We start from the raw sequence: 20,302 nt of genomic DNA, 5'->3' as shown, positions 1-20,302 counted from the left end.
TGTTTTCGCCAGCAGGCTAGAGAAGTTGGTCCGTGGGACTCGGGGAGACCTTCCGTGCGGACGGCGGAATGGGGTGTTACCAGCATCAGTTGCGTTAGTCTTGTTGTTGGCTTTCTAGGAAGTGCTTCCTCCCCCCTTTTGCTGGGTAGCCGCCAACTCCTTGCGGAGCTTAGTCAGCTCGGCCATTAGAGTAGCTGGGGTAACAGGAGGTTGTTCGGCCTCTTCAAATGAGGCAGTCAAAGGATTGCTTGAATGTATGGTAGTACGTATGTCTTCTACATACCCGTCCTCGCCTAGACGAGGACCTGAATTAGGTGTCTGACCATCTATTGCCATAACGGACGAGTATCCCCACAGACGGCGCCAAATGTTTAAGGGTTTTTTGTGATTCCCTCGGATACTGGTCACGCTCTGCTGACAATGAGACTCGGACACCTACAAAACAACGAATATTCCGGTGATCGGAATATTCGCCTCTGACGATCAAGTTAGTGATCGGAAACCGGAAAAGGCTAGAGAGAGAAAGTAGAGAGAAGTTGGAGCTTTTAGTGCTCTATATTTATGTTATGTCATAATCCACCCCTCCCATCATAAATGATTGGGGTATTTATAGGAGTGGGAACATGTGCCCCTCTAGGGTTTATGCCCTAGGATTTCGTGACATGACTAGCTGCGCAATCAGAGGTCGCCACGTGTCAAGGGGGGCGCCGTTTTACGGCTTTCAAGGGTTTCTCGAGATTTGGGCCTGAGGTCATCAGGGCCTTTTTCTCTTTCTGATGTTGTATTTGGGTATTAAAGATGGCCGACATGTGTCACCCTGTCAGGTGAACACGTGTCACACTCTCATAGGGCCACGTGTCGCCTTCTTACTGGGCCACGTGTCACTATGAGATTGGGCCACGTACCTGGGGTATTTTTACCCTAAACACAATTAAAGCCAACTTTATACAATTTCGTTCAAAATAAATTGAAAGAAAAGTTTAGGCCATTAGATATATTTCAATCATTACAAATAAGAAGCAATATCGCACACATTGTTAGTGACAACAAAATAATGATTTAATTTTTTAAAATATTATTGTTCGGGCAATTGAGGATGATGATAAAATTCAATGTATAGACCTAGATTTGATTTTGTACAATTAAAATTTTTAGATCAATTTCACAACAATTTTTCACTTCCCGATAGATATATATATATTGATTTATTTTATAAGGCTATAAATATTAATTTTATATCAATTTTATTTTTGCTAACATATTTTATTTATCCATTTTGATTATATGGAAGAGATATGGGTGTGGACGAAGGTGGTGATTTTATTAAAATAGAAGATAAATAGTATACATGATTTTATTATTTTTAAATATTTTTATCTTTTAAAAAAAACGAATAATGATTTAGGATTTTTATTATTTAAAAATAAAAAAATATCTTTTCATATCAAAGATTTTATCCCAATATGTAATAGATAAAATATCACATTTACAAAAAAAAAATTTGAAAGATATCATATTTACAATTATTCATATTTTTAAATTCAGTAGTCATATAATTAACAACCACAATAAAATACAAAACAACAATAAAAAAAAAGTCGAATTATAAATTACATTTAAAAAAAAAAAAAAAAACTTTTGTAATAGGCAATAACACTTTAATTAAAATATTATGTGTTTTTTGTCTGAAATTATTAGATAGTAAAATAAATCAAATAATTAAAAAAATTCGAAAATATATTTTCTTGAGATTTATATATAAAAAACCGTGCATCGCACGGACTTTCATCTAGTTAAATATATAATGGGATTGATGACATGACATTTGATTGATATTCTTCACATTAAATAAGCATTGTAATTAATGCTTTCCAAAGAAAAAAAAAATCTGAACATTTATTAAGGTAGAACTGAAGTTTCAAAAAAAAAAAAAAATTAAGGTAGAACTGATTAAGCAATTTTTGTATTAAAATGTAAGATTACAAATATTATTCTTTCTTCATCGATCTCCTTTCCTAATTTTTAAGTTTATCCTTTAGATCTGTTCAAAGTATTGGTTAATGTTTCGTTTTTTTTTTTTTTTTTTTTCGCTTTTTTCTTCAATTCATATACATAAAGAGCAATTGGATCTTCAAGTATTTTGTTTAAATTATAATATTGGTGCGTTTTTGCAGGCTTGTTGCCTGTTTATCTTTCAATTCAATTGAGTCAGAGAATAAAGAGTTCCCCGTTCAATGCAAGGGAACTCTATACACAGAAAAATAAGGTACTTTCAATTTGCTTGTTTATGGTTCTTTTTTTTAATTTGTTTTGTCGATTCGGTCTTTGATTTTGAGATTAGTTAAGTTAATCGGTGTAATTGTTGTTTTTCGAGCTCAATTTTTTTATTTTATTTTTTTTTTTTTTGAGGGATTTTAATTATAATTATATCCTTAATTAGTTGAATAATGTTTTGGTCAACTTTTGAGATTAATTATTTATCAACTTTTGAGACCATGTATATATATATATATATATATATATATATATATATATATATATATATATATATATATATATATATATATATATATATATATATATATATATATATTTTTTTTTTTTTTTCAATCACAAAAAATATTACTCACTTCCTAAAGTTGTCACCTTTGATTTCTTGTCGAATGGAGTATGTCAATTATATGGTGTGATGAATATTTTTGTTGATATGCTTGAGATTGAAATAAAGAGTTAAGATTACTACGGATTATATTTTTGACAAGTTTGGGGGAACGGAAGTTATACAGAGTAATAATTTGACTAGTTTTTTGGTATCAATTCTTTCTTTCTTTTTTTTTTTTTTTTCCTACGAGTTTTTGGTGTCAATTCTATCAAACCTAAGATAGCATAATATGGAAACAATCTTTATAAAAGATAAATTTATATTTACTTTTTTTTTTTTTTTACCCAAAAATTATACATACTTATTAAGCAACCTATATAATAAATATAACTTTTTTTTTTTAAAGGAAAATAATTATACATAATTCTTATTAAATTATCAATTTATTAGGAACAAATGCAGTACGAAAAATTGAAAAGGGGGTTTATGCGGTCTTTTGGGCTAATTGTTATGCTAATTCTAGTCCGTGTAGAAGAACTATTGGTTTAGGTAATGGAAAGTCTTGTGTGTCTAGAATTGATTGGTTTATTCCTATCTTTACATTTATAATCATCTATAAATATTGTAATGATGACAAATCTAATACACTATTAGGAAAAAAAAAAAAAAGTACAAAGTAAGAGCTTAACAGATACAAATCTAATACACTATTAGAAAGAAAAAACAAAGTGCCCACTTTCTCAACAAAAAAAAAACAAAGTACGAAGTAAGAGCTTAAGAGATACAATCAGCGGCGCCCTTAGTACATAAGAGTTAGAGTTTCCAGTTTAACAAGTCAGGTTTGTCATGGTTTTTATTAATCATACATTAATTTGATTTTGATTTTCTTAATTTGTTTAGATCTGTTCAAAGTAGTTGTTTAATAGTTGCTGTTCTGTTGCATACCGATTGCTTTGTTTTATTAATTATTCAGTAATAACAATTGAGGCTTCGATTTTGTTCTATACAGATTATAGAATTAAACAAAACAAACTTGTTTTATTCTAATTTTGATTTTGAGGCTCTTAATTCATTGATTAATTCTGTAGATGGCTGATTGGTCTGCGCTGCCCTCTGATATCCTTGGTGGAATAGCACTGAAATTGGATTTTATTGAGGATTTTATTTATCTATCTGCGGTTTGTCATTCATGGAACCATGCTTCCTCCATGGTTAAAACCGAATGGAGTCGTCGCGCTCTTAAACCAACAGCACCTTGGTTGCTGCTAGCCGAGCCTGAGCCGGGTAATAACGACACTAGTCATGAGAAGTCGAGTTGTAGGAAAATATTCAATATTAACAAAAATAGGTGTTACGAAATTACGCTTCCTCAGAAACGATGTTGGGGTTCATCATACGGTTGGATTGTTATGTTTGGTGTTGATCAACAAATTCAGCTATTTAATCCTATTACCAAAGCTCATCTAAGTCTTCCATCCTTAAGTATCTTGCCAGATCACCCACTAAATGATGATGATGATGATGATGATGATGATAATGATAATCATGATGGTTGGATTCTGAAATACTTTGTACGTAACATCTTTGTATTGAACCTGTCTCGAAACGACAACGTTGATGACTTTGCCGTAATGGTAATTCATCAACCGTGTGATCACTTATCGTTTGCTCGGCCTGGAGACCGTGCATGGACACGAGTACTAACATCAGCAACAACAATGAAACAGGTTCATCAAGTAATGTGTTGGAAGGGAGTAGTGCTGCTTTTGTATACAGACGGAAGATTTGCGTACTTTGATATAGATTCGACTCTAACTGCTACTTCTGTTGAGGCTAAGGCTTATTATAGCTTGCCTTCGGTGAGAATTATTGCTGGTTTATTTCATTACGGGTTGCGTCACTTGCGTGGTGGGACTTTGTATATGGTGCAGTTAAACGGTGATTTACTTGCAGTCATCCGTCATAGAGAGCAAGGTCCACAACAACCGGGCGAGTATGGTGGTTACGGAATGCCTTTGGAATGCGGAAACTGGTATCGTACCATTAAGTTCAATGTTTATAATGTGGTTGATAAGCGGCGGTGGAAGTGTGTTGGGGATGTGGGCGATTTTGTGTTATTTGTAGGTCATAACTATGCTTCTGCTGTTCACATATCAATGGCTCCTAATTGCCAGCGGAATGCTATCTACTTTGTTGACGATGAATTGTATAACTATTGCGTCCAAGGACGTCAAGAAGCTCGTGGCCATGATATCGGTATGTTTGACATATCATCCAAAGTAATTACACCATTTTATAAAGGTGGTGATACAATTTCTGAGTTTTTTGCTCCTATATGGTTTTCCCCCAATTTTTAATTTTGTTAGTTCTTGATACTAGTTTAATTTCTAGGCCAGGTAACTATTTGATCTTAAAAACCCTTAATGTTTTGGATCAACTTTCGATTAATTTTGTAATTTCAGTACTCCGTACTAATTATTATTACAGTGTAATCTTTAATCTGATGTTGGTATGTTAATTATTGTCATATTGAACTGGGTACATTTCACTTATTCCAAATTTGTGTTTATCTTCATGTTTTAAAAACTGTACTTAATTTTGTTTTCTCAATCGACACTAATCATTGTCTCATAGATTGGTGTTAAAGGTGAGATTATTATTTTCAATTTTGTTTTCTTATATTAATTGCAATTTATAATCATATTTTATAATATTTGATCAAAATTAACATGTAGTATATGTAGTGAAAAAAAAAACAACAAACGTGCAATTTGTTTTTTGGACAGTACGGAGTATTAAATTTTTATAGATAAAAAGTCCTTAGATTGTTAGTACCAAAATGACATAACTATATATATTCAAACTTCATAACTCATGATGATATGTAATTAGACTAATTACGTGTTATGTTTTTTTTAAAAAAAGACTAATTACGTGTTAAGTGACTTACGTCTATGTACAGGATCGTCAACACAATTGATAGAATTTTACATCACAACATGACCTAGCTTAACATTAAGCCTTCTAAGCCAAATTGAATGAAGAATCATATGAATAGCATCAAAAGGCTTAGCTGGCCTATTAATTACAAAATGTGGCCTTACTTGTAACACTCTCTTGTGTAACATCAAATACTTCTTCGTCGAAATACCTTCTAGAATCTTCTTGATCTCCGGGATCTTTGCCACCGGAATATGAATTGAAAACTTACTCCAGTCCAACACATCACTAAAAGGCAACGTATAATTGTCGGACACAATGACCGGTACACAACCCGTGTAGATTGACTCAACTAGCCTTGGGCTAGCCACCTCCCACCCACTAGGGCAAAGACAATACTTACTTTGTCCCATTAGGACGGTGTAATTTTGACCCTTAGGAAGGTACCCAAAGACTTGGATAGAATTGTCCTTGTCCTTCCAATGGTCAAAGAGACTCTTACGAACATTACCGTGAGGACCGCCAGCAAAGAAGGCTAGAACTCGACGTTTACGAGGTGTTAGGTTGATCATAGGAGGGCCAAGAGTACCCCAAGGGATGAGAAGTTCAGGGAGTGAGACATCACGTGAAGGGCGGAAGCCTTCTGATACATTGGCATTGCATAGGACTCGTGTGAAGTGCTTGAAGAGATTCGGATGTGCTGCTGAAACATCTGGTGCCTGAAACAAAAAATTCCAAATAAAAAAAACATAATCATTAAGTTCCAAAGAAACTATGTACGCTTCTGTCACTAAATGTTATTTCTACTTTGACAGTAACATTTTTACAAGTATAGTCAGTGGAAATAACATAATGAGTCGTAAAAAATTAGCTTATATTGAACTCATTTAAGACGTGCATCATAATTAGTGATGGAAATACTTTCTAGGCACATTAGGTCTAATGATTCACTACTATTAATAGAAATAGAAAAAATTATGGACAAACATACCCTGCAATTCTTGTAAAGTTGTCAATTTAAGGGGAAAAAAAAAGCCATACCCAATCATGACAAGAAATGAGAAAATGATCAGCACCATTGCTTCTATTCCAATAAGGATAACGCTCTGATATAACTCGAATGTAGTCTGCCACGACATTTTGCATTCGGTCCCTAGAGTAGCTCGTATATGGCCTGTACACGTATCGAATGATGGATGTGATGCTCACTGGAACAAAAAAAGCTAGGGCTTCATTAGGATTGTGAGTTATGAACCGGCTTTTGTCATCGGCTGAATTTAGCTCTTCGATCATTTGTCCTTCAATGGAGTATATGTTATTCATAGGACCGCGGTGAAAGAGTGGTGGTTCACCTTCCTTGTACGTGAAAATTTTAAATCTTTTCTCCATTTCTTTGTGGCTCCTGAATTTCATGTTCATGCAAATATTAGAAATATGTCATAAATGTATGATCAATTGGTTTGTTATACGACATGTAGAATAAATTAGGCACATATAGAGGTGATAATGAGTCTAGCATGATAGCTAACTACAAGAGTTTTTTGTTCAAAATTGTCACGAGTCAAATAGAGCATTGGTCGTTCAAATAAAATATGGGTTCAATTTAACTAATTTTTACATAATTTAATATGCACATTATTATCCTAGAGCTAGGGATATTAATCAACAAATCTATATCTATACTTAGTATTTAAAAACACAAACCAAAATTGACACATGTCATCATTCTTTCTCACCTTTCTTTATTCATTCTCCCTCCTTATGTTTTCAAAGAAATTCTCTCTTCATCTCCCCCTTTATTTCTCAATAACTTTTATATTTTGTAATCTTTATTTTAATTCAATAACAAATTAAATTTCCTAAATCTTCTCCTCTTCTCATTATTCCATCTATCAATTCAATTTATTTACATTCATAATTCATTTCTTTAATTTGACCCCTTATCTTCCCCTCTTCTTATATAAATACAAATTTTCAATAAAGATTTTTTCACACTCATTAAGTTTCAAAAACTAAAAAATTAGTTTATCTCTCAAAATTCTATGTGAAATTTCTACAACAATGAGGATGATGATTGAAAAGGGAAATATTGAGGTGGCAAGAATACTATGGAAATTCCATAGGATACATTGTTTGTGTGTCATGGGGCTTTAATTTTGAAGATATTAAGCGCAATATAAGAGACATATATTGGTAAAGACTAAAGAAGAATATCATGCCTTCACATTTGTTGTAAAAATTGTAAAATTATAATAAGTGTTTGGTATTTACAAAGTAGATTTTTATAAAAATTGTTGATTAATATATCATGCGATAAAGATATGATTTTACGATTTTAAGCCATTTTTTCTACAACTATTAGTCTATTACCACTAATTCATAAAATATTATAATATGTCAAAAGACGATAAAATAAATTCATTCAAATAATTTGCAAAGGGTTTTTTTTTGTTCGGTGACAAGATAATTTGTAAAGTTTCAAATAAATTTATAACTTAAGCATAACCCGTGCGTAGAACGGGTCCAAAAGCTAGTTTATATAATATTAAGCAGGCTCATCATTTCCTCACTATCCATCCGAATTGAACATAGACAAGTTTATATGGACCGTAAAAATAATTACAAATAAAAAAATGTATTCCTGAATCTCGATTGTTTTAAAATTAACTCTATGGTTCACATATGTAAAAGCGCTCATAGAGTCAAGTCGACCAAACCCAAACCCAAACTCGAATCATCAATCAATAACTATATACTAAAAGACACACCAGCAATGACACGTGTCAATTTCTGGTGTGTCCTTAGTATTTTTGTTTTTTTAAAAAAAAAACAATCATTTTATAAAACTTTTATATTTAAGGAAATTATTATATACAATAATAATTGTCATAATTAACCATATAAAATAATTAAAGATCTTTTACATTCTATAGATGGGTTCACAACTATTATAGGTATGAGTTTTGGCAACATTACCATATAATTATTTTTAAAAAATGCAATCTTTGTGAATTTTTTTTAAGAATATATAATCTTAAGAATTTACTAGACAAGAATAATTACTAAATTAGGAAGAAAAAAAAAACCTATATAATTTTATACATACTTCTTTGATTAATTGTAAAAAATAAAAAGGATACATCAATTTTGTCTTTGAAAAATATAAATGACGGGCAACAAATTAGTCAATAAAATGAATGTTAGCGAATGATTATAAAAACAGTCGCTAATTACCGACCGTTTTTAAAATCAGTCATTCGACATAATTTTAATATACTCATTCGACTAAAGTACTAAACAACTCTTTCACGTGATATTAATACAAGTATTTAAATTTTGTAAAGACATGAAATAAGAAGAAAATAACTATTTTTTGGTAAAATTTTGCTCACAATAGTTTTAGAAATTTTTTAATTAAAAATAATGTTATTTAATGATGAAAATTAAGATATACCGTGCATGGCACGGGACCTAACCTAGTTAATCATAGTAATCAACAAACCCTTGTAATTGTTGCAAAGTCAAGTATTATGGCTTTAGTGGGGGGTCGTGGGATAGTGGTAGTTACTTAAATTGGAAAATAAGTGAAATAAAGCCTATAAAAGCGTAACTATGGTAACCAGCACTACTTTGGCATCTACATTTACTGTATATAGCAACGAAAGTATAGAATTGTTGACCTAGCTTGTTTATTAGGGTACTCGACTGCCCATAATATGTGCCCCCATACTTCCTAGGCATCCTAGCTAGGATATTAATTACATCAAATTAAAATTTTATACATAAAAATAGGCTAGAAATATATTGTAGGATAAATGTTGACATGTAGTAGGCCTAGTAGAGACGTTCGGGAAGCAAGGATTCAAATAGTAACCGAGTTTGGAATTAAAATTATACTCTATATGTCACACTTTCTTCGGCCTATCAATTTTGATAATACTTTTCTATAATTGTTTTACCTAATATGGAATTTTTTTCTCAGAGGGGAGTGGAAAAAAGGTATGGGAGACGTCTTTTATCGAATTTTTGGAGGTGAGATCGATACATTCTCCATCATTATCAAGTTTTAACTAAGTAGAGTTTCTCTCGTAGTAGTATGTAGCTCATTTAATAAGTATACATCAATCTTTACTTAGTTGTATAAAAGATATTTATGTTGATTCAAAAAGTGTTAGCTACCTAGCATGTTAATTAGGTGAGAAACACACGTTAAGTGTTTCAAGTTTTATACCCTTCATTCTTCAACACCCCCCTCCAAAACAAGAAGAATGATATTATTCCTATAAAAATAACAATTGACACTATATCTTAGCTTGCTATTTTAATGGATTCCTAAAGAATCGTATGAAAATTAGGTTGATTTTAAATCATAAAAAATAATTAGAATGGGTAAACGGATGAAATTAGCTAAAAATTCTGAAAATCTTTGTTCAACAATATATTCAGTGATTCACTAGGAGTTGACTTAGTACTATGCTTTAGTTTCTACTAAACTCTAATTCCAAATCACGCATTATCATCAATTTATTGATAATCAAACTATTTAATAAATCTAATCATCTCATAATTAAATTAATGAAGAATTAATTACCTCTCCACTTACACTACTAATTTTCCAAATTAATAATCAATAAGAATTTAAACGAATATAATTTAATTATCATAATATATTGTGATCATGATATTTTTGAAAGGAAAGATCTTAACTGATAAAGTGCATAAGGGTTCTTGTAAACCACTCCTGTAGGGAGGAAGCTCCCTTCAATGTATGATGTATAGTTTCGAGTTCGAGCCGCCTGTCGAATTGCTGCCCTTGCCCTTGCTAACCCTTCTTCAATTTTTCCCAACCCATTATAATCAACCTTTACCATAAATATACAAAGCAAAAAAAAAAAAAAAAAAAAAAAAAAAAAAAAAAAGTATTAGGTCAAATTGGAAAAAAAAAAAAAAAAAAAAAAAAAAGTAAAAAAAACTACATTGTTTGGTGCAAAAAATATAACATGCTTGCCACAAGCTATTCAATTCCCTGGATTACTCCCGCAATTTGAATTAAATAGTCACATTGATAATGTAATTCATGATTTTTGTAATGTGATGACTAAAACTTGTGACGAAGAATATATAGAATACCATTCCCGAATCCGAAATAAATAGATAAATAAAATAAATAAACTAGAATAAGCAAAGGAATAGAGAAGCTTTAAACTTACCGGAGAAGCATGTGAGAAATTGAGATTGGTAGAAAAAGAGAAGGAGATGATTAAGAAAAAGATGTAAATTATGTACGTGAAAGACAAAGTTGTGGTGCACTTAGCCATATTAATGGCTTAATTATGATAAATTAAGTATGATCATATGGTAAAAGAGATGAATAATTAGGTTATGAGAGAAAAAGGAGTGACGAAAAGTAGATGTATACGTATATACTTTGTTTTTTTGATAATATGATTATTTTGAGAGGATATTTGGGCTTTTGGAGTGATAGAATATTTATTAGTACTCGTAGGGTTCTATATGATGAGCTATTAGTCCTTGTGATGCGATTGTGTTAGTTACTCTATTATTTTTTTAAACCCAATTTTTTTGATAATTATCAAGAGAAACCGATAGTATTTTATTTATTTTAGTAGGTAAAAACGATAATTATTGCGTAAATAAGAGAACATTTTTTTTTTTGACGAGATAAATAAGAGAACTTTGACCCAATTTTTTTTAAAAAAAAATAAATTTTGAACCCCACCACTCCCCCTTATGTACTAAACCTAACTGTATTCATATCCAAAAAAATAAATTATTAAAAAATTAAAAAGCTCGCCCAATATTCCCTTCAATATTCAACTCTGGTCGCAGAAATCAAATAAGGGATAATGAAAATTAAGAGGGAAAACACAAAAAATAAGAAGAAGAAAAAAAATAGTTTATCGTGCAATTATAAGAAAACAGAAGAATTATGGGCCTGTTCACTTCAGCTTAATTTTAGTTCAGTTCAGCTCAGTTCAATTCAGCTCCTAATTTCCTTCTCTCACAAAATATTCAGATCAGTTCATTAAATGTGGTGCAAGTAGTAGTAGTAACGGCTTAAAAGTGACAATTATAGAACTTGTTTTTTTTATTATGCAAACAATTGTACAGAACTTCTTAAAAGTACTTGTATGAAGTATGAAATATGCAGAATTATGTGTCAGGATCTCAGGAATGATAGACGGAAAATCTTACCAACGTTACTCAAATAACATCCCATGCAACCATACTAATACTAACGGCATATTTTGTACGGAGTACTCGGAATTATACTCCGTATAGACTTCGTAAAACTAGCTAGAGTTATCGGACATGTATCAAGGCAGTACAATTAACAAATACTCCGTATAATTGTGGAGTACGGAGTTATTGAGAATCAACACACGAAGAGTGTACTTACAAGGAAATGCCACTATTGTCAAAACTCAGAAGTGACAATTTTGCAATTCTAAACAAGCATTTTTCTATCCTCTTTCTGAGTTCTGCTACAACTCCGTGTTTGGTCCCTGATTATTTTCATGAAAAACTGAACATAGAACAAATGTAACATACGCGTATATAAGAATTAGTCCATATGAGAACATGCTGAAAATTGTATTTCAGATTGTACAGTACAGCTTACAGAAACTTGACAGTCTCTTCTTACTGCCCTTATGATAGCTTCCAGCCCTATCTAAACTAGAAAGGAAAAAAAAAAATTGATGCAACAAAATGAATAAGATATACAAGTTGAGGAAAACATTCAACCGACTGATTCCCAGCAATATATGCAGCAGAAATATAATCAGCAAAGTATTAATATGGAAACTGAGGAAGATTTGTAAAATGTGGTGTCTCAAAATCAGTATAGTTATGTCTTGAAGACTATCTCCTATGCTTTTAAACCACCAAGCTTGATTAGAGCCTCTCTTATGTCGTCGAGGTTACAACCTCCAGTATGGATAATGTTGGGGCTGTCAACAGGCATAACATCCTCCAAAGGATAAGTTCTGATGGCATGAAGTCTACTAGCGCTACTGCAAATGCCTTTGAATACAACTGTCTTATGGACTCCACCCAACAAGCCTTCATAATCAGTATCTCCCGATTCACCAACAAAAACCACAAAATTGGACAACTCTGCTCCCCAACGCATATAGAGGTATCTGCTCATATATCATAGAGAACTTTTTAGTGAGTGAATGAGAAATTTAAGTTGTTGCAAGTAATGCAGGTGTGATAAAAAAAACAAATTTGGACAAAAAAACAAGGCCTAGAAAAATATGCTATTCAATCAAGGGAAGAATGTACAATTTTTCGAAACTAAAGTCTAACAACTAACAAGTCAAGTCTCTCTTCCAGTAGATCAAGCAAGCAGAGATGAACTCTGTGACTACAAAATGCTTATAATATGCCTATTGCCTTAATTGCATACCTTAGAGCTTGGGATCTGGAGGCATTAGACTCTGAGTAAAAAAAAAAAAGAGAGAAAGAGAGATCTTTATCTGCATACCTTAGTGCTTGGGATCTGGAGGCCAATACAGGAATCACATTCAATCTGGTACCATTTTGGCAATATATCGCATGGCATCGAAGAGCCTGGATCCTCATCATTTTCCTAATCTCCTTAGCAGAGGGTGCCTGCAAATTGAGACAGGTCAAAGATTTTTATTATACAACATGAAACAATGTAAAGGACAATGGCCATGTACGCTTGAACAGTGAAATAAGAACTGAAGCAGCCAAACACTTCACTTCAGTTTCTGATAAGAATTGGGATATATAAAAACTAGCAGAAAACATCAAAATATAAGAAAGACTTTAACTGCCTTCTACTCGACCAAATCTGCATGAAATTTCACCATGGTCAAAGTAGGAACTACTTAAACAGATGAACAGAAGGCAGGAACTCTGGACTTGAACAATAATTTCATAACAAGAATATCTCAAGCTTCATGTTTGATAGAGGTATATACTGCAGTCCAAGCTCTGCGTAAACATAGCTCCACAGAACATCTAAAAGCATTACTGTTCAAGTGCATTATACAATTTTCCTAAGCAATGCCCCAAAAGACACATATGTAAAGAAAGAAAAAAGAGTAAAGGCAATGTATATTCTTCATAGTATCAAGCAAAAGCAGTGTATATTCTTTATAGTATGAGTTAGAGAAATTACCAAAGTGAAATCATTCACTTTAAATGTATAGCAATGAGTTGTAGAGCTAAATTCATCCGCGGTAACAATATTTGGAGCATTCTCTCCTTTTTTCTCATTGACTGAAGCAGCCCACTTCACCAAAGTCTTCCACAAACCTTCTCCTCCCCAGCGATAGTCAATATGTGAATAGTAGTCTTGATCTAATACAAACGGAGACTCTGATGAGCTATCCTCAGAGCCCATAGATGGATAATAAAGTTCACTGCCACTGTTACAAATGAAGGCATCAAAATCTGTAGGCTTCAAGCCTCCTGAAGCCAAAAGAGAATTAACCTCAGATAAGGTCATAGATGTTGACAGTACAATTCCAATAAATCCTGTCACTCTTTGCTCTTCAGCAATAGAAATAATATTCTTTATAATTTGAAGCAGATCTGAAGTCACATCACAATCCAGAGCAATGACAAATATACACTTTCTCCTCCTAATAGCTGGAAACTTTAGATTACCAACATCAACCTGTGCTTTATCCATTGACTTTGACAATTTTGAGACTGCGTTCTCTATTCTTCTCTTTGCATTTCCTGCAGCTTCTTCGGAATCTAGTGAATCATCAAAACTGTTGCCTCCTTCAGTCCTCTCAGCATCCAGTGAAAGCTTTAAGTTCAAAGATATATCATGAATGTCTTTCAGAGAATCACCGGATGAATCTGTATCTGAATTTTCAGATCCTTCATCGATTCTTCCCCAATTTGGTTGCCTAGGTCTGCAGCTGGCTATGCGGGACAAATAATTCTTACAGTGCTCTGGCCATGAAAAGAGGTGAATATTTTTCAACCCATTCTGTCTACACTTCATCCATAGGTGTTTTTCTGCTACAAGCTTCAAGAGAGCATCAGCAATAGATTGCTGATCATGAGGATCAATGAGAAGCCCATTGTCCAGAACCTGAAATCAATCCACAAGTAGTTAGTGAAAAACAGCTATCAACATCCAGTATTCATATAACCACATTAAGCGTTATAAATTAACTGACCCCAATAATGTCAACAGGGCCTCCATTCTTTGTTGCGACAATTGGCAAACCATAGGCAGCAGCCTACACAATGGAAAAAAAAATTAAGAAATCAACTGCTAATAGAATAAAGTTATGGCTGTAAATTTTCAAAAAATGATTAAAACAGCACCTCAATTAGAGTCAGTCCAAATGGTTCAATAAACGCTGGATTGATGAACACACCCTACAAAACACCAAAAAGTGGGATAAAATCATTATGACTGTAAGAATGACCAGCATGAATTACTTAGCTTCAGTATGCCATGAAAGTAGCCTTGTTAGACATAGAATCTAGACTCAAAATGCTTCAGCATATATAAGGCCCTACCATCCATGTAACCATGACTCAATCCAAATGATACTCCCTTTGTTGAAAATAATCATCCATCATGCTAATTTAAATAGAGAGAACATATTTGTAGTAGTTTATGATTGGACTTTCCAAGATGCATATACCGAGTGATGAAAACAAAAGGGAATGGCTCAATTATATTAAATATAAATATATCCTTAAGCATGAGAGATAGGAAGAATGTGACGACTATTTCCTAAAAAAGTAAATACTATGGAAGAAACTTAAGCATAATGCTATGGCCAGATCATTTTCAAAAGGTAAACAATCATTTTGCGCTGTATAATGTTACAGTTACTGTCTGGAAAAAGGGACAACTGATGAAAGAAATATCAAATTAAATATTCATTGCAAGCTTCCTTGTTACTTATAATCAGTTACTCTTCATTAAATTGATAACCCATGGAAGCATGTCTAAAAGGTTAAGAACAAGACTAAAACCAACACCAAGCCCATTGGCAACAAATGCCAGCTACTTAAGAGCTAGATAAACAGACATTGTGGTTCTGATGTCTTTCACTAAAACTTAAAATATGGTACATACTCTCTTCACCTGAAAATTCTAGTACCTTTGTTTTGGCAGCCAGACGATATATATCAGGAACAGCAGACTGCTTGTGGTGCTTAGGATATGCCACTTGACCATACAAATCATACTTGTCAATCAATTTGAGGATAGATATCAGGACAGATGCATTTGTAGCAGACATTTCATCGATATCATCACGATTTCCCATAATCAAAGTCTGAAAGAGTAAGAAGAAAAGAGAGAATTACACAACACTCTTTCTGAGGTGGACATAATAATCTATTAGCCTACTTAGCCTAATGTAACAAGCAATTCTTTTAAAGAACTTATGAAGTCAGATGCCCTATGATACACACAAAGAGACAATAAGATCAGATAGGCATACCAGGTTTGCGAGTTCCCTCAATGGACGGCACTCACCGAAAGCCTTGACTAATGTTGTAAGGTTCTTTTTTGGATCTGGCCTGGCTAGAGCAAGTATCATTGGTTTGCGCCCATTTGTAAAAAAACGCATAATCTGCCAAGAGATAGGGTCAGAAGGATGCAGATTACCCATGTGTCAAAGCCACCCAAACTGCATAGCAAGTTACTAAAAACAAAACACTAGCCAACTTAAAAAGAAGAAAAAGCTAAGACATAAATCTCTTAGTGAGTTATTACACAGAAACACTCCACTGACCTCAGACCATATGGGTGGATCTGGATTGGCATTGCTATCTTTATGTCCATCAAGGTCAGCTTCCATATCAACGTCATTTGGAGCGATATGGTGAAATTCCATGCCAGGAGGAATTCTCTGAATGATTACAAAACCTCCATTATAATTATGATAAATAAGCACAAAAAAAAGAAGCCACGTAGAGGGTTAAAAAAAACAACAGATAACTGCATGTCTATGTAGATAGTCTTATAGATCATTCCAGAAAGAAAGTCATAAAAAGAAAAAGGTAATGAACACTCACAGCCATACGGGGCATAAATCTGCCATGACAGCTCACACCACGTCTCATCCTAGCTCTTAGTTTGCGTTCTAGAACTAGATCAAATCCATCATAGAGCTGCCACTGCTCTTCAATTTCCTGTCTAGTACTGGTGATAATTATTTCAGAGGCATCAATGCACAACTCCTCAGCCTCTATGCGTCGCATTATTTTGTAAGTAGCATTTATTTCTTCCCTAGAATGTCTCCCCTGTTTCAACAGCTGTTCAAGCTTATCTCGTCCAAGAGAATGACCAGTAAAAACCATTGGCACATTTAAAGCACCAGATAGAAGGGCAGCAGAATCTCCAGCATCAGCATAATGCCCATGGATTGAAGCTGGCCAAACAGGCAATCCACCACCAATTTGCTCACCAAGAACCTTGGACATCTGTTTTATGTGACTTAGTGCACCATCGACAAACTCTGGAATGTATGGCCAAAGTAACTCTTTTGCTATATATTTGTCCTTTGGCCCAAATGGTATGCGGATAATATAAGCACCACTACTCTCTCCAAGCTGCTCTGTTGAAATCTCTCTTGGAGACAACATCTCAGTTGGTTCACCATAACTCCAATCTACCCCTGGAGCTGAAACCTGTCTTGTCAGTAGATCAACGCGGTAAACTCCAGGCATTGACCCAAGTGCCCTTGCAAGTTCTACTACATACTTTACCTGAGTACCAATCATGATGACATATCATGTCAGACCACATATAAATCTTCCAGTCAACATTATTATATGCAGACAACAGGTCAAAATGAAAAAAAATGCTAGAATAAAACGCAAAAGCTACCTGACCACCTGTATCAGAATCGCGACCAAGTTCCATATTTTCCCCACGTATCAACCCATGAAGGCTGCAACAACATTGATTGTTAAAAACAATAAACTAACAAGAATCACAAGTATTTCAATCTAACTCAGCCCTGAAAGAAATATGTTCTAGAGAAAATCTATCAAAATAGATATGAATAAAACATAGCTAAACAACCATGTATCTCTATTCTTGCCTTATTAACACAACGTAGAGTTTTTTCTCTTTAAAGGTACTAGCCCAATTGTCCATCATTTCCACCGAACTTATTCTACGCATTCTTCCTTTAGTGTTATCACTAGCAAATGACATATCAGCAACAGTATCTCCCTTCTCTCCTTCTGACAAGTCTTCAGACATATCAGCAGTAGCTTCCCTGCGACCTTTTTCGCGTTCCACGTGGCGTTTAGCCACACGCTGAGCTTCCTCTCCCTCGATCTACATACAAATTGCATATGAGAAGCAGAAAAATAACGGCAGCAGAAAAAGCCATCCGGAACTGACATCAATTGCACATGTAGCAAAGCAAAATTAATATATATGCCAATAAAAACTCATTTGTGAAGAACATTTACCTGCATATCCCTAAGGCCCTCTATTCTAATACTTGGTAACTAACACAATAGTGCAAATTAATAGTACCTGTTTCTTTTTGCGTGCCAAGTTCCATATTCTCCAACACAGATTCTCCAACCGTGTATTCCTCTCTTGAGGGCTGCGAGTTGATGCAGCCTATACAAACAGGGAAACACTGAAATCTTCAGAATGCCAAACTAGTAACCACAAACATTCAAATCCAAGATAAAGGAAAATAAAAGTTTATCCTACAATATACTACCACAACTCCACAAGTCAAAACTAAAAAAAATCAATACGCATCGACATAATTTTAAGAGGGAGGAGGAGAAGCAAATAATTACATAAAAAAACAACACAGATTATTTCTATGAAAAAAGTCATACTACAAACCAATGTTTAAAAGAAGAAGGGGAAAACAAAATTCTTGATTTCTGACAACCAACAGTAACATAAAGCCAGTGAAAACAGCAGAACATTTCCAAACCTCATCCAAGTATAACCCTGCTCGTTAGTATTCCTGATTTAAGATCAAATCTATATTACAGTTATTACGTTCATGCCTCAATACTTGTTCCATTTTTCAGCTAATGCCATCAGTCATCTCTGTCAATGACCATTCATACTTCTATAATAACTTGCTATGCTATATTGGAAATACTCTGGCTTTTTCATTTCTGTGATTAGCTTATCTCGTCCCAAAATAGTGATCCACATTAAAGTTGGTCTCGTTGCCAAGCAAACTAAAATTTTACCCAAAAAAATTTTGATTTTGCTACGATTTCAGTGCCTCATTTTAATGCACAAAGCAAGTCTAGTCCACACAATTTTGGCAACAGCTTATTCAAATTTTATTTTCCATGCGTAATTGTGTATCAATTACTAATACTACCTCCATTTTTGTATGTTAATTGTACATCGATGACTATAATTACGCATTACATCCATCATTTCATTGCAATCAGCAATTCTAGTCCACACAGTTCTAGTAAAACCTGTTCAAATTTTAAGTTCGATGCTTAATTGTGCATCAATTACTACCTCCGTTTTTTTTACTACCCACTTACTAATTTTGGTTAAAATAAGAAATTTAACCGTAATTGTGAGTCATACACTCATACCAACAAGAAATAAATTATCAGGTAGGATCTTGTACATTTATATCATTGTGTAAGCTACTTTGCATAATAAACTTCAAAATAAGACCATTTTGGGATCTCATTTGAACAACCTTTAGCTCACTCAGTAGTAAATTAATTAAACTCAAACAAAGTAAGAGCTCATACAAAATGAGCTCCAATTAAGTCCAATCATAAATAATATTACATTAACATTTCACTATCAGCCCAATATTGGGCTCGACTCGTTTACACCCCTACTTGGTTCAACTCGTTTACACCCCTATATTGGGCTCGACTCGTTTACACCCCTACTTGGTTCGACTCGTTTACACCCCTATCTTGGTTCGACCTTGTTAACACTCTAATTAACAATTTGTTCCAAGTCCTCCAAGTAAATTTTCATATAAACAAATACTGAGTAGAAAAATAACAACCTTTTTTCACTGAATTCAATAAACTCCAATTCCCATTAAAATAATTAATTCAAAAAAATCAATAAACCACTCAATCATAGCTAATCATACAACAACACGTAAATCAAATAAATAAAATACTCCAATAAACTTACAATTTACAAACCAACCACATAACTCCACAATTACGCAATTAGAAAAGAAAAACAAAATCAAATAATTTAATATATGAGATTCATCAAACAAAACTAACTAAAATCAAAGTCAAGAAAACATAAATGAATAAAAACGACGAGAATTATCAGAAAAAAGAGGAGAGAGAAAGAAACATTACGCGAACCCAAGAGCGATGAAGATCGGTTTCATCAAACCCAGAAATAACTTCTTCGACAAAATATCGAGAAGGACTAAAATGCCCCCGTTCACGAAGAAGCAACGAAGATGGTGAAGACGACGACATTTTGCCATTAGAAGCGTCGATACCTTGACCTCCAACATCTAAAATGGCTTCTAGATAACTGTTAATCCAGTCATTTCCCGCCATTTTTTTCCAATTTCAGATCAAAATTCTGTGAAATTGAATTGAATTGAATTTAAGTCTGTAATTTTCTGGAAGAAGAAGAAGGAGGAGGATGAATAAATGGCGTAGGAGAGAGAGAAAGGAGAAAGAGAGGATTGACAGTTATGAGGGCGTAACTACAGGTGGCGAATTGTAGGGTAGGAGAGAGAAAGTGGGATGAAAAAAAAATTACAAATA

The 20,302-nt window shown here is 33.5% G+C and overlaps 3 protein-coding genes across 3 annotated transcripts; 1 reads left to right on the top strand and 2 right to left on the bottom strand.

Annotated features, from left to right (window-relative positions):
* The first annotated feature begins 3,690 nt into the window (after window positions 1-3,690).
* On the top strand, window positions 3,691-4,959 carry LOC145596057 (F-box protein SKIP23-like). Its single transcript, XM_081652489.1, has one exon. The coding sequence runs from the start codon at window positions 3,691-3,693 to the stop codon at window positions 4,957-4,959; it is 1,269 nt and encodes a 422-aa protein (XP_081508615.1).
* A 630-nt stretch (window positions 4,960-5,589) lies between these two features.
* On the bottom strand, window positions 5,590-10,427 carry LOC145595067 (putative glycosyltransferase At5g11130). The gene is made up of 3 exons (XM_081651422.1): window positions 10,250-10,427; window positions 6,584-6,944; window positions 5,590-6,261 (listed from the first exon to the last, which is right to left on the bottom strand). The coding sequence occupies exons 1-3, from the start codon at window positions 10,411-10,413 to the stop codon at window positions 5,590-5,592; spliced, it is 1,197 nt and encodes a 398-aa protein (XP_081507548.1). The 5' UTR covers window positions 10,414-10,427.
* A 1,669-nt stretch (window positions 10,428-12,096) lies between these two features.
* On the bottom strand, window positions 12,097-20,302 carry LOC145594835 (sucrose-phosphate synthase-like). Its single transcript, XM_081651175.1, has 13 exons — window positions 19,880-20,302; window positions 18,078-18,167; window positions 17,632-17,873; window positions 17,415-17,478; window positions 16,601-17,293; window positions 16,318-16,434; window positions 16,024-16,155; window positions 15,679-15,855; window positions 14,888-14,941; window positions 14,737-14,799; window positions 13,719-14,648; window positions 13,056-13,183; window positions 12,097-12,708 (listed from the first exon to the last, which is right to left on the bottom strand). Exons 1-13 carry the CDS (start codon window positions 20,087-20,089, stop codon window positions 12,435-12,437), a joined length of 3,174 nt encoding a protein of 1,057 aa, XP_081507301.1. The 5' UTR covers window positions 20,090-20,302; the 3' UTR covers window positions 12,097-12,434.

Source organism: Chenopodium album, chromosome 19 (genome assembly GCF_948465745.1).
Source record: "Chenopodium album chromosome 19, dcCheAlbu1.1, whole genome shotgun sequence".
In the NCBI taxonomy this organism is placed as follows: domain Eukaryota; kingdom Viridiplantae; phylum Streptophyta; class Magnoliopsida; order Caryophyllales; family Amaranthaceae; genus Chenopodium; species Chenopodium album.
The sequence above is the reverse complement of the archived record's forward strand: the minus strand, read 5'-3'. Positions and strand labels throughout refer to the sequence as shown.

Bases quoted from the DNA above. Each gene is read 5' to 3' on its own strand.
- LOC145594835 (XM_081651175.1), bottom strand. From the start codon at position 20,089: ATGGCGGGAAATGACTGGATTAACAGTTATCTAGAAGCCATTTTAGAT. The intron at 16,156-16,317 runs GTCAGTGGAGTG...ATCTCTTGGCAG, and splicing joins ATCCACCCATATGGTCTGAG to ATTATGCGTTTTTTTACAAA. The intron at 15,856-16,023 runs GTATGCCTATCT...TTACTCTTTCAG, and splicing joins TGAGGGAACTCGCAAACCTG to ACTTTGATTATGGGAAATCG.
- LOC145595067 (XM_081651422.1), bottom strand. From the start codon at position 10,413: ATGGTAAAGGTTGATTATAATGGGTTGGGAAAAATTGAAGAAGGGTTA. The intron at 6,945-10,249 runs GTTAAGATCTTT...CATGAAATTCAG, and splicing joins AACCCTTATGCACTTTATCA to GAGCCACAAAGAAATGGAGA. The intron at 6,262-6,583 runs GTATGGCTTTTT...TTTTTGTTTCAG, and splicing joins TCATTTCTTGTCATGATTGG to GCACCAGATGTTTCAGCAGC.
- LOC145596057 (XM_081652489.1), top strand. From the start codon at position 3,691: ATGGCTGATTGGTCTGCGCTGCCCTCTGATATCCTTGGTGGAATAGCA.